The 16,803-nt window shown below is 25.1% G+C and overlaps 2 protein-coding genes across 2 annotated transcripts; one reads left to right on the top strand and one right to left on the bottom strand.

Moving 5' to 3' along the window:
* The first annotated feature begins 174 nt into the window (after window positions 1-174).
* LOC132924848 (large ribosomal subunit protein eL38) lies at window positions 175-2,216 on the top strand. Its single transcript, XM_060989291.1, has 4 exons — window positions 175-335; window positions 1,782-1,842; window positions 1,906-2,028; window positions 2,097-2,216. Exons 1-4 carry the CDS (start codon window positions 333-335, stop codon window positions 2,156-2,158), a joined length of 249 nt encoding a protein of 82 aa, XP_060845274.1. The 5' UTR covers window positions 175-332; the 3' UTR covers window positions 2,159-2,216.
* Window positions 2,217-4,067: 1,851 nt separating this feature from the next.
* On the bottom strand, window positions 4,068-8,561 carry LOC132918089 (uncharacterized). The gene is made up of 6 exons (XM_060979173.1): window positions 8,314-8,561; window positions 8,094-8,227; window positions 5,688-5,880; window positions 4,967-5,252; window positions 4,743-4,906; window positions 4,068-4,662 (listed from the first exon to the last, which is right to left on the bottom strand). Exons 1-6 carry the CDS (start codon window positions 8,348-8,350, stop codon window positions 4,481-4,483), a joined length of 996 nt encoding a protein of 331 aa, XP_060835156.1. The 5' UTR covers window positions 8,351-8,561; the 3' UTR covers window positions 4,068-4,480.
* Between the last annotated feature and the right edge of the window lie 8,242 nt (window positions 8,562-16,803).

Here is a 16,803-nt window from a genome sequence, read left to right as displayed (position 1 = left end):
TGATGAGTTATTTAATTGAAGAAAAGACAATAACAAATTTGTATTTGAATTAAAATAAAATTAAAACTTTTTAAATCTAATGAGATAAATAAACTAATATTTAGAGTAGTGGATGATTATGAAATTAAATATTTAAACAACTCATTCAAACATCGATAGTTTATCTCCTTGTTCGATAGTTTTGATATCACTTAAGTCCGCGTTGCATGTTGTTTTCTTTCCGTCCTGTTCGATTGATGTGTTTCTTTTTTCCGTAAACCTTAATACATTTTAGAAGTTTTGTGACAAAAACTTCCTCAACTTTTTTAGTGACATCGACCACAAAAAAAATCATGGTAAGCGTTATTTATTGAATAACTACAAAATTGAAGTTTTAATTTTAAGTAAGTTTAAAGTTGCCGTTCTATGCGGTATTCGCTAGCCTAACCTCCATTGCTCCAGCTCGCCACATGGTTTTTTCGCTCGGAACGCTGTTGATGGTTGACATTTTATTGATGTTTTTATTTGCATTATATATAATATATTCCAGTTTGATCGTTTGATATACATCTTATTTGTCAAAAACTTAATATTGCGTGTTATTTTAATACTTTCTTAATTAAAAAATTTGATAGTTGAAAAAATAAATATTTCTGTAATAGTTTTAATGTATTTTTTTGCTTTGTTAATAATTTATATTTGAAAATTATTCCTAGAAATAATTAAATGTTCACCCCATCTTACTAGATTAAAAAAGCGTTAATAATCTGTTAATATTTCTTCATTTTAATCTAGAATTTACAATATGCATATTTAAATTATGTTATTTTAACTAATTATGGACCCTACACACTGATCATTTTTAATGATTAATTATTAATAATGGATGTAATTCAGAAGTAATATTAAAATTGTTTGAATGTGATGTTGAGAATAATTTATGATGAATCTTACGTACTGATCATTTTAGTGATTGTATATTAAGGGACGTAATTCTGAAGAAGTAATAAAATTGTTTAAATATTTATTGTCAAGAATAATTTAATGATGAATCTTATGTACTGATCATTTTAATGATTGTATATTAAGGGACGTAATTCTGAAAAAATAATAAAATTGATTTAATATGTAATGTTGAGAATAATTTAATGATGAATCTTACGTACTGATCATTTTAGTGATTGTATATTAAGGGACGTAATTCTGAAGAAATAATAAAATTGTTTTAATATGTAATGTTGAGAATAATTTAATGATGAATCTTACGTACTGATCATTTTAGTGATTGTATATTAAGGGACGTAATTCTGAAGTAATAATAAAATAGTTTAAATATGTATTGTCGAAAATAATTTAATGATGAATCTTACGTACTGATCATTTTAGTGATTGTATATTAAGGGACGTAATTCTGAAGTAATAAAAATATTTAATATAGGTATTACATATTGATAACAATAATAATAAATCTTATGCGGTTATCAATTTAGTGATTATATATTAACTATTAAGATCATAATTCTGAGTGAAAATTGTTTAGTTTCTTAAATAAAATTTAAACTTTATTTCTGTAAAAAATAATTGTATACATAGAAATCATGTGTGAAGTATTGGTCTTGTTAAATTAATCTCGGTGAAGATGTTGAAGACTGATTAGTTCTGATATTTAATTAAAAACCAATGGGTTAAATTCGGTTTTTTTATTACTTTTACCTTAAAAATTCATAATTTCTTAATTATTTAAATTTTATTGTAATGTACCTGTATATTATATTATTAATTATTTATATTTTATTTTTTAGCCACAAGAAATTAAAGAAATCAAAGATTTCCTCCTGAAGGCCAGAAGGAAGGATGCCAAATGTAATTATATTCTTGAAACAATTTATTTTTAATTTTATATTAATGTCCATACTGTTTTATTAGCTGTTAAGATTAAGAAGAACATTGAAAATGTCAAATTCAAGGTCCGTTGTTCTCGATTCCTTTATACCTTAGTAATCACAGACAAGGAAAAGGCAGAGAAACTTAAACAATCATTGCCACCTGGTAAGATACTTAAATTAAATATTATAAAAGTTGAATAATACGATAATTTATATAACTATTTATTCCAGGTCTTCAAGTGAAGGAGATCAAATGTAAAAAAATGAACACCGATGATAAAGAGAAAAAATGATAAGGTTGCTTGTGGATTAACGTTTATATAAAATATAATTAACTTTATTACATGTAAATTGTATATTTTTTATATTTCTTTAACTTAAAGAAATAATTCCTATAATTTATCAACTATGAAATTGAACAGGAATAAATGTGGTATATATAGGCAATGTCACAAATATTTATAACGGATGCAAGTCAACTGATATACTACAGATATAACTATACCAATATTTTTAATAGTGCACAAGTTATAAAGAATTTTCAGGCCTTTTACATTTATGACAATTAATTTGCATTCAGTTGAAAAAATTTTAAATCTGGTTAATTTTAACTAGAAATTCATTTTTCAATGGTTTTTTAAAAATACTAAATAATCTTTACATCATTTACATATTATTGAATATAGGTAATAAATATTTGTATTAGAAGTCTGTTTTACGTAAAAAAAATTAGAATTTTATTTTAAATACATTTCATAAATTGAACCCAAAACATTTGCTTCATCTGTTGTCTTTTTACAATAATATTACTTATGAAAAATTTATTTTTAGTTTTTCATGGTAATTATGAACATGCATATTTTTTAAATTATCATATAAATAAATGTGTTGAATAAATATATTTCAAATACATAGTGTAAATCTTAATTCACATTCGAATCCAAGAGCTTTAATTTTTACCTAGTAATGTCAACATTAAAATAATTCATTTTCATGAAAAAATTGGTGAACAGCCACATTTAACAGTTAACTTGTGTTATAACGAATTATTTACTATATTTATGTGTTTCTTTTAAAGAAAAAAAGTATGTTCAATGTTAATCTGTCACTAATATATCTAAGACCTGATTCTTCACAAAATTATACCAACTTAAGAATATTTCATGATAAGGTATATGTAGTGGGCACCTACCCTTATTACTTAATAGTCAATATATTTTAGGGTATGCTGGTCATTTTGTATTTAATGGTAGTATTCAAAATATAATAGGAATGTTTATTTTTTGGTGTACCAGCCTAATTGCATCAATACTCAATAGGATATATAGATTTAACTAGGGTTTTGTTGTACCAGGTGTTAACTCTGTATTAACTATACTTTATTTCAAAATAAAGGGAAAAAAATTATTAAATTACTTTAGTAATTACAATACTAAACGATGAATTTGTCATAAGTGGTAATATAGTAGATATTATTTCTTATTAACATTAATTATCACTATGTAATGCAGTATACTTGTAATATGATCTTATAATATATTTATCATTTTTATTAGTATTTAGTTTTGCAAAATCAAATTTGGTTTATATAAAAAAAGAATACTGACAACGAATTTTTCTTTTTGCTGTGTTTACTCCAGTATTAAAACTTGTTAAACTCCTACAGCATAGTAGGGTTTTGAATTTACGTGGTAAAAAAGGACAATGAATCATCATGTAGTTCTAATAGTTTAAATTATTCTTGATAAATACTGATAAACAATTTTAGAATCAAAAAACTGTATACAATTTTTGTATCATTACCGGTATGCCATTGAGAAGTGTGCATAGATTTACCACCACTAGATTAAAACAAGACTTAAGTTATAAGTCCATGATTAAAATGTATTTAATTTAAACTTTAAGTATGAAATTTAATATTACATTAGTTTGTAACTACTAAATAATTTGTAAATGTTAACATTTGTTTGTCAAAATTATCAACATTCAAACTTATTTAACATTTAATTTTTGACTAAAAAGGATGAAATATTTATACCCATAATTTGTTTAAAAATATGAATTTCATTCACGTTTGCACAAATGAAAAAAGATGTTTAAGAACAAATTCTTTCCAAGTACTGATAAAAACTATAATTACTAATAAGTATTTGTATGTATCATACTTTATAGCCTTCTCATTTAGGTAAAAAAAAAAATATATATATATAAGAACAACATTTTATTATTTAAATATTTAATAAAGAAAAAGACATAACACTTAAAAATTAGTAATTATTCTATTCACAGAAATCAGGTAATATTTTAATTATAAGTTACAATTTTATGTGAAATGATTTAAACTAACAAATTAATTTAATTGAAAAAATCAAAATTCATAAAAATAACTAATAGTTACATAATATTGTCAAAATTAATATAAGTCACAGCAAAATTCCTATATGATAAAATAACAATAGTAGGTAATAAGTAAATAAACAGATAGCAATTAAAATATATTTCTTAAAAATAATTCGACAGTTTAAGTTATAGTTAATATTTTTTAATACATAGGTTCTGAAATGCAATAATACACTACAGTTATTCGTTTTATTTATTTGATAAAATTGCTTTAACTATTTGTAAGAAGCAGCAATATTTTGATTAACCTTAACATATAATTTATCTTTAGAAAATAGTTTAATACCTAATTGCACTTGATCTAATTCTTTTTCTATATGTTTACGTTTTTCTTTCATTTTATATGAATCTGAAGCGACAGGCAACATATTTAACTGCATAACCAATTGATTGTAATCTATATTAACAAAGTGTGTATAAAAATAAATTATTATATTAATTAGAGCACATTTAAAAGGATACCTTTACAAAATATACCTTTTTTTATCTTAGTTAGATGGTCCAAACGCTCAGTTTCTGGTAATAATATATGACCAGGAGGACATGCTGGATCATCAATACCCAATTCACGCCTAATTGCTAATTTCTTTTGTGTTTCCTTCTCATTTTTTTCTTTTAGTGCTTTTCGATCTTTCAGGTATCTATTAAGAAAAATAAAGTATTACAGAAATGATTACAATATATTTTGAGATTAATTGTACTTAGGTATTTCTCCAGGTTGATGATGACCTATTATGTTTTCTTTAAATTTAACTGAATTTGGTTGTTTCTTTTTAGAATTGATGTCTTGTCGATGTATTGACTTAACATTTTTGTTAGACATACAATTAGAATACTCTGATTCGGAACTTTCAGTTTGCACAGAGATGGTGTTAACATGTTTTGTTTGATTGGTTTTAGCCATATCTAAAGTCTCTGATATTGGATATCCGATACAATTATCTTTTAATTTATCTTCTATTTCATATGGATTTACTGTTTGTGTAGCTATAATAAAAATTGTCAGTTACAGGATTATTATCTTTATGAAATAGTTGAATAATAATTAGGAAAAATTTAGTTAACTATTATTAAATTACATTTATGCAAAATAAAAATAAATGTAACATAAATTTTTTTTTTTATTTATTATAATTAAAATGTTTCAGCATAATTACATGCTATTACAAGTTTGTTTACATACAAGTAACATAACGGCATTATTTATTTAGTTAGCTATTGATCTTCGTTTTCGCTGAAGCTTAATAAGTAAAAATATTGATATAATTTATAATCTGATTTAAAAATAAATTGAAACATAGTTTTAAAAGTAAAGCATAATTTTTATGTTAATAAAATAATTTGCATAAAATTGTTTAATATTATACCACTGTAGAAATGTAGAATAACCAATTATATAATTAAGTGTAGTAACTTAAGTACCTTGATCTCTAAAAGCTAATGATACTTTTTCAACATTTTTGATTTCTAATTTTTTTTGAGTAATCTTAGTTTGAGCTATTGCAGAACGAATTGATCTAATACTAGCATCAATTTTATCTAAATCTATAGACTTTATTTTATTTTTTGTATCTGGGATGGTTTCTTTACTTGGCCCTTGTCTCAACTTGAAATTCTGAAAATATTTGATAGTATAATATTAATAATATTCATATGTCTACATTATTTTAATACATATACAAGTAAAAATATATATAAATAAATAGATGATGACCTTTTTTTAGTTGATAACTAAAAAATTGCTCCCCCCTCCCCCATTTAGGAACACTGTATCCGCCCTTGTTTCAAACTACTTATATTATTGTAACTTGTTTATTTCAGCATTACTTCAAAATGTATTATTAGTTACAAACCAATATTGGTGATAAAATGTAGCTATGTAATATGATGATAATGATATAAAATGTTTTATTATTCTTAATTCTTTTTATTGTATAGTAAGTATTCAGTGGTTTGGGACAAAAAAAAACATTTGTCACTGGTCAATGGACTATTCATACATCCCTCATCTCTGCTTATAGCTGTAGAACAAAATATACTGAATAATATTGATGAAGACATTATTGAAAATAAAATTAATTAATTTGATTAAAATGATGTACAATATTTTTAAATTTAATATTATGATCTGTTTTTATTAAATTAAAAATATGAGTTGGTTTGTTTAGTAATAAGTGATAACTAATTTGAGGGTAATATTTTTTATGAGATTTCAAAATAAGCATGTATTATTACCCTACTTATTTATAGTCCGTCACTATTATGTATAATATAATACATACACAAAAATATGGTTATTTTTTGTTATTATTAATATTTTTTTATAAATTAAAAATAAATAATATTAGTCTAGAATAAAAGGAATGTTTCTTTACTGGTTGTCATGGTTTATAATATTATTGATATGACATCACAAGATTTGAGAGTCAAAACATTAAACAATTTATATTTTGTAAAAGATAAATAGGTACACTAATTGTATTGTTGCCATGATACAAAAATAAACAAATATATAAATTAAAGAATGCATTACTACCTTGAGTTAGAAAAGCTTGGTTGAAAAATTAAAGAATAAAAATGTCTTTAATTAATAATATAAACAGGTAAACTAATATATATTTATTTAAAAATAAATTATTAGTTAAGATAGTATGAATCATTATTAATATTAAGAGGACTTCATACCCGCATGTGTTGTCTCTGTCTTACTAGCGTACGTCATAACAAATTTTCGTTCAGCAGAATACATTTTGTGATGTTAGCTTTAATATTAGAATAAATTTACCTATTATCAAATTTAAAGGTAAGACTATTATCTAGAGTCTAGACAATGACATATGCTTTTATTGATATTATTTTAAAGTGAGTTATAGCTATGTAAAATTGTACAACTCTAAAATGTTCATAACTCACTTTAAAATGATAATATCAATAAAAGCATATGTCATTGTCTAGATAATAAGTCTTACCTTTAAATTTGACAATAGGTAAATTTATTCTAATATTAAAGCTAACATTACCAAATGTATTCTTCTGAATGAAAATTTGTTATGATGTACGTTAGTAAGACAGAGACAACACATGCGGGTATGGCGTGCTCTTAAACAAATTAAATTAAATAGAATACTTTTTAAATTTAAATTTATTGAACAATATTTATACTAACTGATCACATATATAATGAATAGTCTTTAAGAAGAATATTTCTAAAGGTAAGATAAATTATCTGTTATATTTCATCAGAAATCAAATATGAAGTGTAGCTGCTGAACTACTCCTTTTCTCAAGTAACTCATGTCTAGCACTTATAATCTTTTATAGCATATATTCTTATTTTAAAATTAGTTTACAGATTGTATAAATGTGATGTAAAATATATGTAAAAAAAATAAATATCATACCAGTTTTTTATAATATTTTAATTTATAAGTTATGAGTAGGTAAGTTATAAGTATGTAAAATACTAAAATATAAAAATGCTCATAACTCATTCAACAATTAAAATATAAAAACTGATGAGATGTAACGAATAATGTTTTTACTTTTAAGTCTGTTAATAGGTTTATTCACTATAATATTAAAGCTAAAATCACAAAATCAGTTCTAATGGACACAACTTTGTTATGCAATATGGTTGTAAGACAGAGACAACACAAGCGGGTGTAGCATATGGGTTCTGCCTATTACCGATTAACAAATATCTAATCTAACCTATTAATATCTACAAGAACTATACCAATAAATGTATAAAATAATTTTCTTTGTTGCAATGTAAACATTAAATTCATTACAATTTATAACAACTTTTTACGCTTAAATAAAAGATACCTGAATATTGGTGCATGGTAATTTATTTGATGGGTTTAAATTTTCTTTGGACGATTGAGTGCCTTTAGCTAACTTAGTCACATATCTTTTATTCTCTTGAATAAAATTTTTCTTTGGTTTGACTCCACTGGTTCCTTAAATGTAAAAATAAAACACTAAATTAGTTATGATTGTATTGAAGTATTATAATGATAAATTTTAGTAAAATACTGAAATTTACTATATTCAACAGGAAAAAAATCTCTGATTGAACACATTGATTTTTCTTCTTATTTATGTGATAATCGTAATTCAAATAATAAATGGTATGTAATAAAATAATAATTAGTTCTTATTAATTCTAAATATATAGTTAATTCTGAATATTTAAGATCTACTAAAAATCTAAATTATTATTAAATAATAAATCAATTATCAATTTTTAATTAATAATTTTAGTAATTTTACTATTGATCCGTTAAAAATTGATGTATACAAATTTAAAAGATATCGTTATCTGTGACCTAAATGCATTATCACTAAAAAATCCCAAAGAGATTACTTAAACATTTTAAAACTGTTTAGATTGAAACTTGTGTTAAATACATAAGTTAGGCGGGTTTTTAAATTTAAAATCAGTAAACGACAAAATATTGCATTTCAAAATTATAATTAAAATTAAGGAAATGCCCAACTAATTATAGTATAATTATTGCGGTAGTATATTATCTAAAAATATAACGGAAAGGCTAAAGAATAATATTAATAAATTAAAAGTTGTATTAAACATCGGTACAGGTTTGTTATCGGCCTGTTATCGATAATAAAAAATAATACATATCTAAGTGGTTATAATTATTTCTTTTCTTAATACTTCCAAAAATTATAAATATAGAATTTAGAGAATTATATGGATAGATAATGGTAAAAATTGTAATTTGTAGCATAATATATATAATAGTCTGCAATAAATAATGAATATTATATTTAATTATTTTTAAACTATGGAAATAACTGAACAATTATTATTTTTTATTTCAAATAATATTTCTTCTATTTATGATGTTATTGTAAACATAGGTTTAGGACTTAAGGTAGTTTTATACGTATACATTAATGAATGATGCAATTTATAAGGCAAGAGAGAATTTTTACTTCAAGAAAATACCATTATTTTTTATCTGTTGTTTATTTATATATAGATTTAATTTCAATGACGATGACTACAATTTTATTTATGGTGTTGTGGACGAGTTATGGAAAAATGTATTAAAAGTTGTGTCTCAAAGAACTTTAGATGAGAGAAAAATACACTTGATAAGCCGTTGCAACATTAATGCCATATTTCGATTATTCAAAGTAAAATTAGTTTTAGGCTTTATTACACATAATTTGGAAAAATATGTTTTCTTTAACATTAACACTGTCTATTCTTTGAACAATTTTAGCTTCCATATCCTCGTGTCGATGACGAAGACGTGAGTGCTCAGTCACATATATTTTTAGATCCCCCACCTCAAAGTGAAAAAGTTGTCTTTACTTCTACAACAATTAAAAAAGTTAAAAAAATGACTAAACTAAAAAAAAATAATCGAACTACACAGAATAATGTAATAAGTACTATGTATTAATTAAAAATGAATAAACACATTACTTACTTATTTAATTAATTATTCGATTAAATGAACGTAAATTGCTCTAGGGTGAGTTATACATATGGTAGTTATTTTTACACAGGTAATTTTTTTCTTTTTTTTTTCGACGGTATGTTGTACCGTATTACCATTATATACTGTAATGCATTGGGGTTTTTCATATGTTGTATTATAATTTATTAAGTTAGGTATAAGTGGTATAACTTATAAAGTTATAAATGTATAATAACTACGAGTATTATAATATAATAGTAATGAGCATTGAGCTGTAAGCGTTGTAATTTATTACAGTTGTTATTTATCTCTCTATTTCAACAAATATTGAAATATTTAAATAATATATATTGTATAAATTTGAGAGAATTATACGATAATAATTTATCATAGACGTCCAATATTTAAATTAAATTAAATTATATATTTGGTATATGTGTGTACCAGATGATATATTTTATGGTTAATAGTGTTAATACTATTATATAAAAAGTAAAAGACGTGAATATTGCTTATAAAGGTCTAATAAATCAATTTTTAAGTAAAATATATATTGTCGAGTACAACCTAGTTAGAGCAGTAGGTACCTAACTTTAAGTAACGACTTGTCCGACTTATTACTTAATACTATTATAGTGCTATAGTGTAGATACTACAGTGTACACTACCGTATTGGTGAAATTGTTCATATTAAATGTATATTTATGTAAATAAACTAAATAATAAAATATACTATATGTATAGAGATAGGCGTTATTTCTTATTATTGAATAAAATGGAAATTATGACGTTAAGTGAATATAATTTAATATTTTAGTTATTAATTATTTATGGACATTGCATTTTTAATTTTTATTTGAAATATTTTTAGTAGGTACCTATGGTCTAAGGTGGGCTTCATCCGCGCCTGATAATAATTAACAATAATTGTATTTTTATTAATCTATAAGTATACTATACCGTTATATTATATTGTACCTATATCTAGTTGGTCTATAGTCTATACGACCAAGCAATAAGGATGACTATACCTACCGAAACTCTTATATAGATAACAAACTATATTTTTAGCCACACTTTACTGCATACACATTACACAATACACATATAATATATGCATATTAAATATATAATTAGGCAGTGCAATAAATATGTATAATATAGTGGAGGCCACTACTCACGGTACACGATAAGGTGTATAGTAAATAATTTCCATAATTTTGAATGTGATATATATAAAATAATAATATGTAGGTGTTAACATAATATTATGTATATACTATATATACGTATTTGTTAACTTAATATTGTATTTGATTATTATATATTGTGCTGTACAAAAATAATTAAACTTATTACTATCATCATTCATCAATACAATTTGTTCGTCAAATGTTATTTGTTATTACTCATATTTTGTTAACAAATAATAATAATAATAATATAATAACAATTTTTAAACGTTAAATTTTTTTTTTTTATTTGATATAATCATTTTGACTTAATAAAATGTGGTGATTACAGTTTGTCATTGGTTAACAATAATTTAATGTATTAGATAATATAGATATGATTACCATTATTTTACGTTGAAAGAATTTTTATATTACGATTTTGGATTTACTTTTAAAATATAACATTATTTTTTAAAGTTCTATTAAATATTCACTATTTGAACATTTGGATCTATATGTCTACTATGATTTGGAAGAATAAAAAAAAGCAATTTTGAAATGTAAAAGTCTCCTTTTATCCTTCTCCCCAATCAGCTATAGATTAAAGGATCCTCGACGATGCATTGACGAAGCAGGAAGTGCCTTGTGTGTGCTCAGTGAACGTATATTTTTACGACCTTTTTTTGTTCCGTACTTCCCCTTAGATCCACCCCTAATTTACGACAATTTTGGATAATACCTCGAGCTGACGTTTACGACCCGTATTTTGCAAGAAGATAGGGGTGCTCCCCAAACATTTTATCGTGTATATTTAAACCCAGATGGTACACTACTGTTAAGCAACAGTGAATGTTATCAAAAACCTACACACTTCTTAGTTTATCAGGAGTGGAAATTACCACAGTAATAGGTATAGAAATACATTTTTTTTAAATAAAAGAGTATGGTTGCGTGTAGAATTAAAAATATGTAATAGATATTATTATTATTTTTGTATTTATATATATATATTTACCAATTGGATATTGTATTTATATATATATATTTACCAATTGGATATTATATTAAATATGTAACTGGAATATTTTCGATTGTTTTCGTTGCTATTGAAGTTCTTTTATACAGAGCTTTTATTTAAAAATAAAATTTAATAATTAGATATAATTTCAGCATAACCATAGTACATTTGTACTTACTCGTGGATGTGAACGGTAGCTATAAATAATGACAAATATTGTCATTAAAAGTATATAATTTTCCATTTTAAAATAGTTATGGTAATACAATAAATACCTACAAACTTAAAAAATGTAGAACCTAAGTGATTTCTGGGACAAGGGAGTAATTTTCTAGTAAAAGTTCTCATTTTAAATATAGGTTCACACAGTGATTTTGTTTGATAAATGGAAATCGAATATTATTTTGTTAGTATAGAATTAATATTGGTTACAGAAACTAAAATAATTATTACAATTGGATAATATAATTATAGACCTGTATTTAAATTTGATCAAAACCATCCAACTAAATGTGTTAAAAATCTGAGCATTTTATATTTAACGGAGTTTAAGAACTAAGAAGAGATAATTCCACGGACAATTTGTTACGCAAACACTGTGCAGGATCAGTTAGTTCGAGTATATGCATATTTTAAATAGCTTATACCTATATATAAGGGTAAGGGTTTGGGTAGCTCTAAAATGTCAGGTTTTATTTTTACTGTAAATTTATTATACATTCTTAATTTTATTGTTTTAAAATATAATATACCCCCCTTCTTTCTCACTACATGAAATTGTGTATACTTTTAGAAATGAGAGTACCTAAATTATATAGTAATAAGAGCTGATAATTGATATACGTATATATGATATTGAATAAACATAAAGTCTGTCTTGTGATGTATATATATATTGTAATTATAAGTATAATAGGTATTAGGTAAATAAAATATTTATTTTAATATTTATCTATGTTTTATGCACTGTTTTAGATTTTACATCGCCCGTATAAACCAATAAAAGATACTATGTGGTTTTTTGATTTAATATTATTTTATTATTTTCAGTACACCCGTTGTTTACAAAATGAAATAGATATTTTCTAACTATTATGCTATTATATTCAAGTTTGATGTATTGTATTATTATACTATGAAGATATTTTATAAGATCGACACAATAATTTTTGTTGTACAAAATTTTTTTTTTTTAAAGAGTTTAAAAAGAAAACGAGTAAACTTATAATGTATAATAAAAATCTGTGTATAATATACCTATACAATAATATATATAATCTTAAAATTGTATCTTTAAAGCGTTATATATTTTATAAACCATATACATTTGTATACGATTTAAGAACCATATAGCCATATAGGTAGGACACAAAAACATTCTAATACTTATATAGATTTTTATCGAATAATATCATCGCATCGTCCTGGCGCCAAATCCCGTGGCGCCCGAATCCTCGGTGACCATTTATTAGACGGGTTTCCAATCAAAGAAAATATAAAAAATACACACACACACACACACACACACACACACACACTCACACACACACACACACACACACACACATATATATATATATATATTAAGTATCTATTTTGACAATGAGAAGAAGGCCTTCGATAAAGAATCCGACGTCATTATTTATCAATATAATAATGTATATTATACACACACACGCAGTCCATTAAGCCTGCAAAATCGTGTATGTAGGTACGGTTTTTCATTTCCTATTCGTTTCGCTTGGCGGCGATGGTATAATGCGTTTAGTACGCATTGGCTCAGCCGTCGTATCGTCGCGGTGGCTTAATGCTTTCTCAGTTTTATAATCTATGACGCCCTTCGAGCCCAATGAATCGAAAGACCTGAATATTATAAGCTCCCTTCCTCTCTCGCCACTATATTCGCGGTTCAGCTGCATCATATCTTACATAAATATTAAAATATACAATAATATACAGATTTTATAGTTAATTTCCAGTATCCAGTGACCAGTATAATACATACAACATAAATAGTGACATAGTGAGTATACTCTTGTAATATAAAACATATACATAATATATATTTTACTATTGTGACAAACTTAGTTGCACACATGCGCAATAACGCGTTATTTGCCCCCAATAACGGTTTCCGCTTTCTCGATTCACAATAATAATACGTGTGATAAAAACGCGTATAAATAATAAACAAGATGAAATTTCGGTGTACGGTGTTTGTTATGGTACACACATAAAATATATATAATGTTCCGGCAGTTCTATGGGCGTCATAAATTACAATTTTGCTCTTATACGTCAACGTCATTACATTAAGCATTTATGATTTCAACTATTTTAAGCACACTTAAGGGTCGGATTGAATGAATGAAACCCGAAATGAAATGACGGTTGATCTGACGACCAATAAACAAAGAGTATTTTATGACTTACCAGTTACCGACAATATTCATGCGTGCGAACCCCTTATATAACATGAGTGCGTCGGCTTGACAACAACATAAAAAACACTCCGAATAACGAATAATATGATGTCATTTACCAACTAAATAGAAAATACCTATTATTATGTATAGCTGTTAATATTGTTATAGTACTTATATAAGTACATAGAATATTTGCCTTCCACATCTTCGTCATAACTCATGAGTATTTAATATTATAAAATAATTTAATCATAAAACGTTTGGTATAGAATCGTGTTTAGCATGTCCACAAAATAATAGTATAATACATATTTGGAACACTCGATAGATATCTCTGTACATCGAGTTATTGGATTTTTTCCATGAATTTATGAGTTTATTGTATTAGTTTATTGAGATATTAAGAAATGACCATATAATATATTATGTTATTGGTTTTTTTAATTGCTTAAATTAGTTAAAAAAAAATCTATGTGACGTAAATGTAATGAATATTAATTTTAAGTCTGTAACTATATAATATAAGCTATTTTATTGGTTTTTATAATGATGTATTATAATTTATAATATAATATTTATTCTGTAATTCACTCAAAATTGTTGAAGTGACAAAACCAACTAAACTGATGACTCAGTATCCAATTGTGAAGAAAATATATTGACATTTTGGTTTTGTATTGAACAATATATTTATTATTTATAGATTTACCTATATTAAGTTTTTAGCTGATAGTTTTGCCTATGTGTTATTGGGTAACACGTCAAAATATCCCGCGTAAATATTAATAATTTTAGTAATATTGGTAATTATTTAAACCTTTTTATAAAAGTTACATAGATAGTAATATAGTACAATTATTATTAACATTTATAGAATACAAACAAATCAATTAAAAAATGTTTGAAAAAATATTAAAAGTATATTGTAATATTATATTATTATTTATTATGCATAGATTATTATAAAAAGTGTTAGTTAAATAATTTAATTTACGACACGCACAACGCGACAGCCGTTGTAGGTAATGATATAAAATGTTAAATGACACACTATACCATTATCAAAATAACGAATAACTCTAATTAAATTTAGATAAAGTTCGATTATTACTTCTAATCGAAACTTTTATAAATTTATAATAAATGTTAACATTTTAAGTTATTATTTATGCGGGATATTTTGTCGTGGAACAGTTTTATTATATAATATGACGTGTTATTGTACAAAAATCAGTAAAACCTTAAATATTTTTGCATATCATTTTGGTTAGATATAATATAAGTAATATTATATGTATATTATAAAAATGTATAACTTATAACCTATTTATTTTATAAATACGACGATGGATATCATTGCATAAAATCCATTTACTATAACTGTTGTAACAGCTGAAAGCTGAACTATTTTTAATTTTGACCTCTCTCTGTTGACCGTTACTGTTTTGATAAATCGTGAAATATGTATTATTATATGATAAATTATAATAAATTACGCTGGAGCAGTGGAACAAGTTGAATGCCATATCGAGTGATCGACAGTTGTAGTTGGTAGTAATAGTATTTTTTTCATTATTACGAGCAATCATGGCTATCATGCAGTCAGCGCTTAGAGTAGAGAGCGCGCGCTGCATAGGCCCCTGGTGCACGACCGGTCGACTTAACCCACAGTGTAAACCTCGTGGCCGGTTAATCGGGTCGGCATACTTAGGCCGCCAATCGGGCGCCGACCCCGAGACGGATTAACACGGTCACCTCGAAGTGTACGGTGAAATTGACCGATATGTAACAGGGTCCCATGCACGTTTGCCACCGCGCCGCGCTGGATAAGTAGTTACATCGACTATTTGACTGCGGACGACCAGCGCTGTAGCTGTCGTTCTCACTCATCGGTGTGCGGTAGAATAAATAAATAATCATTTCGTAGTTTCGTACTAATCGTACTATACACGTCCTATAGACACATAGATATAATTAAGTAACTATTATACTATATTTAAATATTATCTTTATATTATATTTTAATTTTTATTGTATTTTTTAGCAATGTCCGTAGTAGATACCGGCTTTATGAGTTGGTGAAAAAATAAATAAAATACCGATGCTTTGGGAACTCACGAGACGTGTGCAACACACTGCTTACAAGTCACAAATACACAAAGACAGTGAACCTCCTTCTTCTCAAAATGATTTATTAAAATAATATCATAATGTTTACGATACTAGAAAAAAACAATAATTTGACAATATTTCAACAAAAAATATAGTCGCGTATTAATACGTGTCGTACGAGTATGTGCGTTTTTATATTTTATTATACATTCATACGTTACACAATATAGAATAATTACATTATTTTTAATAGAACGTTATTCACGCGCGTTTTTAGCGATATGTTACTTACGGTAACACGCATTTCAGCTACTTCAAAAGATTTACCGGGGGAAGGAGTGTCATATGAAT

This window comes from Rhopalosiphum padi, chromosome 1, assembly GCF_020882245.1.
Source record: "Rhopalosiphum padi isolate XX-2018 chromosome 1, ASM2088224v1, whole genome shotgun sequence".
In the NCBI taxonomy this organism is placed as follows: Eukaryota; Metazoa; Arthropoda; class Insecta; order Hemiptera; family Aphididae; genus Rhopalosiphum; species Rhopalosiphum padi.
Note: the sequence above shows the minus strand (reverse complement) of the source record. Positions and strands in the feature narration are given on the sequence as shown.

Bases quoted from the DNA above. Each gene is read 5' to 3' on its own strand.
- LOC132924848 (XM_060989291.1), top strand. The intron at 1,843-1,905 runs GTAATTATATTC...CTGTTTTATTAG, and splicing joins CAGAAGGAAGGATGCCAAAT to CTGTTAAGATTAAGAAGAAC. The intron at 2,029-2,096 runs GTAAGATACTTA...TATTTATTCCAG, and splicing joins TAAACAATCATTGCCACCTG to GTCTTCAAGTGAAGGAGATC.
- LOC132918089 (XM_060979173.1), bottom strand. From the start codon at position 8,350: ATGTGTTCAATCAGAGATTTTTTTCCTGTTGAATATA. The intron at 8,228-8,313 runs GTAAATTTCAGT...TTTACATTTAAG, and splicing joins TTTTTTTCCTGTTGAATATA to GAACCAGTGGAGTCAAACCA. The intron at 4,907-4,966 runs GTACAATTAATC...TTTTCTTAATAG, and splicing joins CAACCTGGAGAAATACCTAA to ATACCTGAAAGATCGAAAAG.